The following is a 10729-nucleotide window of genomic DNA, read 5'->3' as shown; positions in this document are numbered from 1 at the left end:
TTGAGGGATCTTCACTTGTTTAATAGAGCTTTGTGTGAACAAGTAAATCACGAAGGCATCTATATGTTCACAAACAATGTTCGCACTGATAACACAATGGTATTGATTCCTTGGCTCAAAACCTTCGGGTTTATCATAGCCTCATCTAATAACCTTGCGGGGGGCGTTTACGCAGGGGAAGATAAAGAAAGCGAAGCATAAAAGTAAAACTCATGGAGCGCTAAGCAAATATAAAGTGTTGAAATGTAAATAAGACGGGGATTTTACGTGGTTCAGCACTAAGGCCTACGTCCACGGGGTTTGACTTCGTCAACAAATATAGCAATTAGAGTATTGGTAATGGTCGGAAGGTTTTAATTTAGAAACAGAAGCTTAGAAGGCATGGCATCGCTCTTGCATGCATAAGTTCTTCCAAGCAAACAATAGAGTTTAGAAACAAAATCAAGTTTTCCTAGACAAAAGAAACGAAAGCAAGTACTAACAAATTTAAAAGCGCAATACTCTCTTCGCCTCTAAAGAAATACAAACCATGAGGTATAATAGAATTAGAACTTATAAACCCAACTAATGTAAGCTATGACTAGGGCCACTTTGGATGTTTATAGGCTAGCTTTGCATTATCCCCAAGTCTACGTGACTTGATATAGAACCACACACATAGGCATAATACTACTAAGAATACTGCAACCCCAGCTGAAATAAGTCCCACAAACAAGGATGAAGTGGTTTTTTTTGAGCTTGTGTTTGGGGAGGAGCCTGTGAAGTTATCCCTATCTCCCGGAATAATTAACGGCTTCCCATCTGTAAAAATATTTGCTTCCAATCTGTTAAAACAAGACAAAAGAAGTTAGAAGAGCAATCATTTGGGAAATACATCAAATATTATGTGTGCACACAAGGTTTCCTCTATGTAAATTCAATATAGCAGAAATTCCAATACCAGAGCAATATGATTAAGAGCAGAAAATAGAAGGAAATAGAAATCAAACTAAATTCCTCTGTATGGGTCTTTTCAGTTGCCTAAACATCATCTTGATGTTGGAAGAGCATTTTGCAAGGTAGAGAAATATAGTTAAAGCTGATGGTGGCGAGGGAAATGGAGACAATGCAAGTGTGTGGGATGATTCATGGGTTTCTAGAATCCCTCTTAGGGATTTGATTGATGTGGATATTTAACATATTAACCACCACAAAGTGAAGAATCTTATGGACTCTCAGACAGCATTAGTTCCTTTGGATATGATCAATAAAATCAAGGAAATTCCTCTTACTAGCATGGGTAACTATCAGGATAAACAAGTATGGTGTGAATACAAGGATGGAGATATGACTATACAATCTGCTATACCCTGATAACCAAGGACAATACAGGAGATGATGCCATTAAACCTAACTGGAGACATTCATGGCATTTGGTTAATGGCTCATAGAAAGGTGCTGGTTCTAGACTAGAAGGCAAAGAGGTCTGGATATTTCAAACACTTGCTTTTTATGCTCCGGTAGTCCTGAAACTATTGATCGCTATTGTCCTCGAGGAAAGAAAGAGTTAGCTCACTGCATACTGCTTTTCCTCTTGTGGCAGATTTGGATTTCAAGAGGAAAGGCAATGTCCCAATGTGGATGTCATGTTGGATCAGGCTATGTGAAAGGCGCAATAGTTCGCTTCAGTCACTACTTCTATATCACATCATGGACATAACACTCATTATTATGGATAGCTTTTCCTTTTTGCAGGTTCTTGTATGCTAAAATTACGAATGGTGTACCTGATTCTAGTCGACGTGCAGCTACGGGAGGAGTTATTAGATAAGACAAAGGACCTTTCTTCGATGCCTTTGCCAAACATGTATTCACCAATGGAAGCAACATAGCAGATCAATGGGCAACTAGAAAAGATTTGCAACTAGCCTACGCCTTGGGTATTACTAAGCTACAAGTAGTACTGACTCTACAATTAGCCTATGCCTTGGATGGGTACCGTGAAACCATGTTCAGTGAGGACAAATGTTCCCATGTCTAAACAAATGAAAAATCTCTTGCTCAAAAGAGATTTTTGATTTTATATAGAAATACAAAAAAAAAGTAAAAGAATAAACTACTAAAGATTCATTACCTAAGAATTGGTATGTTAAACAACTCTTTCGGGACTACTCCACTGAATTCATTCATTTGGATGTACCTGAGCATATCAACAATTTAATCAGAATTTTAAAGAAAAAGATGGACAAAGAGTACATGACATTGCCAACTTAGCTTTAGTATATCCATTGCTAGTCAATTATTGAGGGACACTTTGTGCCTTGGAGTAACAGTTGAACTATGGTTACGTACCAAAAAGAAGCAAAACTTAGAACACCGCCTAACAGTTGAGCTATGGGCTTACGGCTATGTTCAAGAGTAACTACTTGTCCAGGGTGAATTATCAAGGCTGTCCATGGGGGCACCAATTTGCTTGGGAGTGTAACGAATTCCATATAGGACAAAACTTTCCTCACCAATGGATTGGTATACCTCCAAGCAAATTCGTACCCCCACTTGCGCCGCCATGTGAGCTATTAGTTGAAAATTTGATATCTTGTGAAACATGTATCATCAGGTCAAACGCCAGAGGGTACTGCTTTCTATTTGTTAGAGCATATCAGCATACATCTTCATCAAGATAGAAAAGAGAGAAAGTCTTACATATGAGTGGAATTGGGAGGTAGACGTGCAGGAACTTCTCCAGCTATCTGATTATTGCTCACATCCCTGTATCCAGAAATCCAAACAAAACATGTACCTGTGTGTTAGCTTCCATAAAGAGAGAGCTATAAATAAACTAAGATTCTGAAAGAAAAAAAAACACTTACAACTGCTTCAAATTGAAGAGGATGAAAAGATTGCCTCCTAGACTTCCAGATAGCTGCAGACCACTAAGATTACTACTGCTTGACACAGATGAGAAAATCTTTAATTTCAAAAATGATGTAAAAGATGCTAGCCATAAGAAAAATTGAATCACCAAGAAACTAAACACAAAAGATTTTGTTACATGTGTATACACATGATTCATCTTCGCCACGTGTCGAAGGAAGTACACATGGAAGACATGCAGCAGTAGGTCATCAAGATATGATGCCACGTCCCAACACCCAGGAAATCTTTATCGCCTATATTTGTTCATCCTCACGATGATCGAATGGCTCAGGATCAGGGAAAACTGAAGGAACAACCCACCGCGAAATACTGAAAAGCACCCAAAGATCTGCTTTATCTCATCTCAAGGCAGACCCAAAACCAACGGTGGAGATTAACTCCACTGACGAAGAGGTGACAGGGGCATCAGACATCTGTCTGACGCGTGTGGACCATCCCAACCACCAGCATTAAATACCATAGGCATAGGATACGTGTCAATCGATCTGTGGATGAGAAAAAAGTGACCCATCTGTCATCTGGCATAGCCGCTGGGGACATCAGTTCAGAACGAGGATACCAGTGGCATTGGTACAAAGAACGAGAAGATAAGGTTGCAACTATCTCTGATAGTGGGCCCCATTTATCAAACCTATAAATACCCCTCTCCACTAAGAGAGAGGGGGTCAAGGAATTCTTAGTAAACATAGGAGAGAGAAATAGGAAGAGTAAGTATGAGCTCAATTTCCCCTTTTAGCTTCGTATTTTAGACAGAGTCATTCAACTATCTTTTTAATTTAGTTTGCTATTTTTATTTATTAAAAAAAATCTAAAAATTCGCTTTCACAAGTCTTGAACGAATCATATTACTATAACAACTTTGAAAATCACATCAATTTTTGGCGCCGCTGCCGGGGACTTGTCTTTAGGCTAGAGTTTTTAGATTTCTTTTTTGTTAGGTTTTTATTTTTATTTGTTCTTCTTTACATTTTTGGGTTTTTGTCTTTTTCTTTCAGATTTTGGAATTTGGAGCGAAAGAAAATTTTGCCAAAGCTTTTGGTAAATACTTAAAGACTGGAGTAAAAGGCAAAGCGAAAGGAGCGAAAGAAGAAGATTTTTTTTTTTTTTATAAAAAAAAGAGAAAAAAAAAGAGAGACATTTTTTGTAGATTTTTATTTTTTTTAGACTTTCTTTTTCTTTTGCACTTTATATTTTTGGGCTTTGGACTTTAAATTTTGGGACATTATTTTTAAACCCTACGGAAGGATAAATATAAAATGTTTGCAGAGAAGGACGGTGATTACGATATCACCTCGGCCCCTCGGGTTCGTACATGACATAGGAGTCGTGGCCCGAGTCGACTGCAAAGGTTCATCCCCCGTATGGTACGGGAGGTAAGTTTGCCGAAACACTCGCGAATCCCCTGACAGCGAGTTACTGTCTTCCTTCGTATGCATATATAATTTGAGGACTTGAAAACGGCTGCTTTAATTTCCTAGTAAAGGGCAAGGACTGGCCATACAAGATAAGGGTTCAGATTTCATCACCGTTCTCTTCTTGCCCGCCTTAAGAAAACGACACCAAACGCGAACCTAAGCCTAAAATTTTGACTACAACGAGACCGATAGGGTAACGAGCTTAACAGGAAAGTCATTCGAAAAATATTGGTTACTCTTTTAAGCATACTTCGAAGTTCTTGACGGTTTCTGTAAGTTGAATGCGTGACTGCGCCGCCTTGTAATACCGGTGAGTCCTTGGGTATCAAAGCTCCACCGAGCTTCCCTCGCCTCTATTCAACTTACTAAATTAAGCATCTTTTTAATTTAGTTCGCTATTTTTATTTATTAAAAAAATCTAAAAATCCGCTTTCACAAGTCTTGAACGAATCATATTACTACAACAACTTTGAAAATCACATCATAAAGTGTTCAGAACATGCTTTACTAAGACTGATCTGCCACTTTGTTTAATAAATTTACCTCTCCATCTTGTCAATCTTTCTTTGGTGTTGAGGATCAATGAAGAAAAATATATAGTCTTCTTTCTGTTTAGGAAAAGCGGAATTCCTAAATACTTTTCATCAAGTTCCATCTTCTTCATCTTTAGACTCCTTAGTAGTATACGTCAGTTTCTTGGGTGCATATTTTTTGAAAAGAAAACTGCCGACTTCTGAAAATTTATTTGTTGGTCTGAGATATCACTAAACGATTTGATAACTTGTAGAAGATTAGTAACATTCTGAATGTCAGCCCTTGCAAATACTAAGAAGTCATCTGCAAAGAGGAGACGGCTTACTTGTGGTGCTTTTCTTGAGATTTTTATTCCTTGAATTTTTCCATCCATTTATGCCTTAGCTAGAGCTCTAGTAAAGACCTCCATGGTTAACAAGAACAAATATGGGGATATAGGATCGCCCTGCCGTATACCACGAGATGGTTTATAAGCTTGACATGGAGCTCCATTTAGAAGTATATGGATTTCAGAAGTGCTTACACACTCATGAATTAGATCACACTATTTATTATTGAAACCCAGCTGCTGCATAACTTTGACAAGGAATGACCATTCAACCCGATCAAACGCTTTCGGCATGTCGAGTTTCAATGCCATATAGTTTTTCTTGGATTTCTTTTTCTTCATGCAATGGATTAATTCTTGAGCAAGAGTGATATTATCTCCTATTTGTCGACCATGCACGTAAGTATCTTGCATTGGTGAGATGATCTTCTCGAGTTGTATCTTCAATCTGTTTGCAAGTATCTTGGAGATTAGCTTGTATGTTGAGTTGCAAAGAGCTGTCGGCCTGTAATCTCCTGCCGTTTGTGGTAGTTTACATTTTGGTATAAGACACATGTTTTTCTTGTTTATCTTCTTCAGTAATCTACCCGCACGGGAAAATCTTTGAACCATATTAATGACATCAGTCTTGACGGTGCTCCAATTTTATTGAAAAAAACCGGTGAAAATCCATCTGGGCCCGGTGCTTTCCATGGGTGCATTTGTTTGAGTGTTTTACGTATCTCAGCTTCATCTGGGATTTTAGTGAGAAAAAGCATTATCTTCTTCAGTGATGCATGAAGGAAGTAGATTCAACATATCTTCATTTTATTGCGGATTTGAGGTGGTCATGATATTCTTGAAGTGACTGCTTAGATGTTCTTCAAGTTGATTTCTTCCACTACACCAGCTTTCATCTTGTTTTTTGAGTATTCCTTTGTCTTCTCTTATTGGATTGGAGATGGAAATGTTTTTTGTTTTGATCCACCTCGTGAAAGAATGTATCTCTAGATTTATGCCTGTAGAAAATTTCTTCTCTTTTGTGCCATTCTTCAATCTCATGTTCTACTTCTTGCACCAGCCTTGTGTTGTCTACGCCATTTGAATTATGGTGTTGAAGGTGTTCTAGTTTTTGATGCAGAGATTTGATGTTGTTCGGTATGTTTCCGAATTTGTTTTTGTTCCAAAGTGAGAGATATATTCTTGTTGTTGAGATCTTTTTATCAAGCACAAACCCAGCAGACCCACGGAATTGGTTGGACCAAGACTTGTTAATTTGATCCTTGCAAGTTTTATCTCTTAGCAAGCATTCAAAGAATTTCCAGTTTTTAGCACTACACACATCGTTAGGAGACAAGTCTAACATAACAGGACAATGGTCAGAAGCTAGAAAAGGTAGATGTTTAAGACAAGATTCAGGGAAAGAAAGTAACCAGTCTGAATTCATTAAAAGTCTATCTAATCTAGATCGGACTTTACCTGTGTCGTGTTTATTGCTAGTCCATATGAATGGATTACTATGATAACCTATAACCTAAATCACTAAGGCCAGTATTATGAATAATTTCACTAGCTATAGGTGAAAAGGAACTAGACCCATTATTTATGATTCTCTCTTCCTCATGAAGAGTAATATTCAAGTCAAGTATTAAAACCCAAGGAGCATTAATATCATATGTATTACAAACATCTCTAATTAGGTTCCATTGATGTTGTCGCTCTTGTGGGTAAGGAGAACCATACACACAAGACAAAAGCCATATAGGTTTTGCAGAGTCATTCTGAATAAGACAATGTATCATGTTTCTGTCGTTGTAAATAATATCAAGATTAAATCCATCTTTCCAGAGAAGACAGATACCCCTGCTTCTTCCTACTGAAGGAACATAAAAGGAGTTAGGAAAATTCAAAGGACGAACAAGCCTAAGAATTTTGTTAAAATCAAATTTTGTTTCTTGAAGGAAAACGGTGTCAGGGTTTAGCATTTTATTAAGATCAACTATGTAGTTTCTGGCGTCTTTTTTAGCAAACCCATTGCAATTCCAAGCAATGATTTTCATATTTGAATTCTCAATGTAAAAGAAAATATAACAACTATAAAGAACCTTATTTATGTGTTGAGACCTATTATTGAAGTGAGTATAATGACAATTCAAAATACGATAAATAATGCAAACTAAAGTTCTATAATGAGGTAATAAAATGTGATAAATTTTTACCTGAGCAACACCTTCATAATCATTTGTGGGTTCAGATGGCACAGCTCCCAATCCATTGTTCATCATCTCATATGTGATGTTGGTATCCATAGGAGGAGGATTATTGACTGAGGTAATCGGAGGCTGGACATGGATATTATGTGGGTTCATGGAAGGTTCTTCATTGAGTGTAGAATTTCTCATTCTTTTGCTCTGCCTCGATTCATCTGCATTGTCCTCTTCAGCCATTGCCTCTCCCATCTCATCAGCCATGGTGTTTTCATTACTTTCTTCGTCAACTTTTCCTTAAACACCATCACATCCATTTTTCAGGATTTCTTCATATTCAGCAGAGTTTAATCTATCCAGATATAGTAGCCAAGATGTGTTCAGGCAAGTATCATCCTCGTGATCGAACACAAAGCATTCGTTGCATATTTTCTTTGGCTGCATATCTCAATGATATGTGATCCAAACTTCTTCTTCCCCAGTAACAGTCTTCCACCATCCTCCACGGTGCAATGGTTTTTTGAGATCCATTTCAATCCTAGCTTTCACAGTGTTTCCATATCTTGGTCTGCAGTTTTCTGGCTTGGTAAAAATCTTCTTACCCATGAAACTAATAGATTCATCAATGATAACTTTATTTAGATGTTCTAGCTTGAGGTATTTGAACTGCATATTGAACTCCTGGTGTGTAAAATCATATCCTTTGCTTGAGTTCCTGGTATGAATTTTTTAAGAGCAAAAAGCACTTCTCCGATGAGCCATGGGACATTGTTTATGATTTCATTTTGTTCTTCTTCATTGTTCAACCTAACAAGCATGAGATTTTGTCCCATAACTCTGATCTCCTTGTTCTTGTAATGTTTCCATAATGAGTTGATCTCCTCTCGTATGTTTTTCATAGGAACCTTCTCTTTGTGCAAAAGTTCTCCAAGTACAGCATTAGACCATTCTTCAGCAGAAGCATTAACTTGTGTTACTCCTACGGCTCTTCTTTTTCAGTTGGTAATTCGAGTGAGGAATTCCTAAGTTGCCTTGACAGCTGATTGATGCGATTTGCTCTAATGTTTTAGCTTGAGGCCATATTATGAATTTGGTTACTTGGGTGGATAGAATTGGTGTTCTGATAAATTAGCTTGACAATGTTATGGTTTATATATAGAGCTTTTGTATTTATGTTGCACCAATAGGATCTCCAGTCCAATATATGATTCCGCGTATAAAGATTCGTATCTTTAAAAGTTGGTAGGAATATATACGACAAGATTTCTTTGTTGACTTTTTTGTGATGTTGGTATATCTCATTTATGGAAGAAGTATTATTTCCTGAGGTGTGATTGTGCATGTACAGCCTGGAAATTTTTGGCATCGGTGAGTACGGATAATCCGGGTTAAATGGGTAATTAATTCTCATAGAGTAAAATATGTTAAGTAGATTACGGACATTAGATGGTAGAATTATAGGAGTGAATTGTAATTTTTGAAATTTTTCGGATCGGTGTTGATTGAGTTGGATTTTCAGATGATTGTGAACATTGAGTTTTTCTTGAACAATTCTTGATGGATTCTGAGATACCATCAAGAATTGTAATTGATCATCACAAAGAGAATGACGATTTGCACCAATGCTTTCCACACTACTGTTTTCAATTCAGAAGTAGCCATTCTGAACCTCCACCACAGGATATCACAAATGATTAGATGAAAGGTCTTGCTGCTGAAAAAATTACCACATGAAGAAATCCATTAGCAATCACAAATTCAAGGATGAAAAACAAAAGATTCAAGGGATAGTTCCACAGTATCCCAGAATCATAAAGAAAGATCACTATAACATAAAAGAAGAGGAAGGACAGCCAGTTCAATGGATTATTCCACAGTATCCATGAACTAAACAAAAAGGAAATTCGAAAATAAAATAAAATGTAATGACTGAAATCAAAAGGATTAAGACAAAAAAAAAGATTCATGGAAAATTCCACAATATCCAATGAATCAGAAGTACTGACTAATGCATAGAGTAGTAAAATGAAAATGACTCATTGCTGAGTTGAGAACATATGGAAACCGATTTGCAGAGTTTCTCTCTCTAGAATCAGTTTATTCCTTTTTTGCAGACAAAGGCAGCTTATATTTGAAAATTTACAGATTAATATCTTCATCAATTTCACTCAAAAACACAACATAAGGAAAATCCATCTACTATTACTATTATTAATCAATCAGATGGTTAACACATCCATGGAAGACATCATGGAGAAATTGAAGAGTGATTCGGTTCGGGAAGTAAGAAGAGTTGGGAAAAGAGAGCAAAGAGAGGCGGAGGGATAAGCAGGGGTGAGCTTTAGTTTTTACTTATTTTCCTAGTTTTTTCATTAAATCAAATTACCAAAAAAACCATTAGAAAACCCTGTGGTGGTAATTATCTCGACAAAAAAGTAAATAAAACTCTTCTTTTCTCTTTGGTCGATCCCCACTACTGTAGCAGTAATCTAGTAAACAATAAATTATCCATTTTTTAGATCAGCAAATTTGTGTTGCATTACACTGCACGTGGTTAGACGTAGTCATGTGTTTTGCATGAGCTATTACCTATAATAGCCGTGTTTTGGAATAACAATTCAAGTAATAATGACAGCTGACATGGTGGGACGGCTGATCAAAAATTTACGCAAAACTAAATTTTGTACTTACAATTTGGTTCCACCTTAATGCCACAAAATCAGACTTGTAAATTTGTAAAGCGAAATTGTAGAGCAGAGAGAATAAAAAAGCTATTGCTGATCACCGAAATATTCTAGTACATCGATGGAATATTCAATCACGGTACCGTTATAGCTAACAGTCAAGCTAGTGAAACTGTTTGTCAACTAATCAAGATAAGGAATGAGTTAGCCGAGTCAGCTATCTGACTCAGTCACATTCAGCTGAGTTAGGAGCTGGATGGGGTCAGTGAGTTATCTCGCCGGAGTAGAAATCCGGACAGAGTTTCCTATGTTTCAGGCAATTCCAGGCCAAATTCAGGCCTTTTCTTTCTTCAATTATCCGTAACAAATCCTAGCATGCATCTAAGCAGTTTCATAAATTCACCAACGCACATCACCCTCTTTATACTCGCAATGAACTGCAACTCATCCCCATGATCTTCCAGATTCAAATCCAAGCTCAACATATCTCAACTTCCTTCATTACTTCTTTGAACACAACCACAGTCTTAGTTCAGACAACTTTGCAACCATTTGATGAGCACAATGCAGTGTTGTTGCTTGAAACTTTAAAAAACACTTCTTCTTCTTCTTCATATAAGAACCCACATCACCAACAACAACATAACTTCATCTCCCATTATGTGA

General features: G+C 37.0%; 1 protein-coding gene across 1 annotated transcript; it reads right to left on the bottom strand.

The window, feature by feature from the left end:
- Nucleotides 1–522: 522 nt before the first annotated feature.
- Nucleotides 523–7643, bottom strand: LOC113324917 (probable LRR receptor-like serine/threonine-protein kinase At4g20940). Its single transcript, XM_026573193.1, has 5 exons — nt 7392–7643; nt 2850–2947; nt 2683–2748; nt 2114–2179; nt 523–824 (listed from the first exon to the last, which is right to left on the bottom strand). Exons 1-5 carry the CDS (start codon nt 7641–7643, stop codon nt 581–583), a joined length of 726 nt encoding a protein of 241 aa, XP_026428978.1. The 3' UTR covers nt 523–580.
- Between the last annotated feature and the right edge of the window lie 3086 nt (nt 7644–10729).

This window comes from Papaver somniferum, chromosome 11, assembly GCF_003573695.1.
Source record: "Papaver somniferum cultivar HN1 chromosome 11, ASM357369v1, whole genome shotgun sequence".
In the NCBI taxonomy this organism is placed as follows: domain Eukaryota; kingdom Viridiplantae; phylum Streptophyta; class Magnoliopsida; order Ranunculales; family Papaveraceae; genus Papaver; species Papaver somniferum.
Note: the sequence above shows the minus strand (reverse complement) of the source record. Positions and strands in the feature narration are given on the sequence as shown.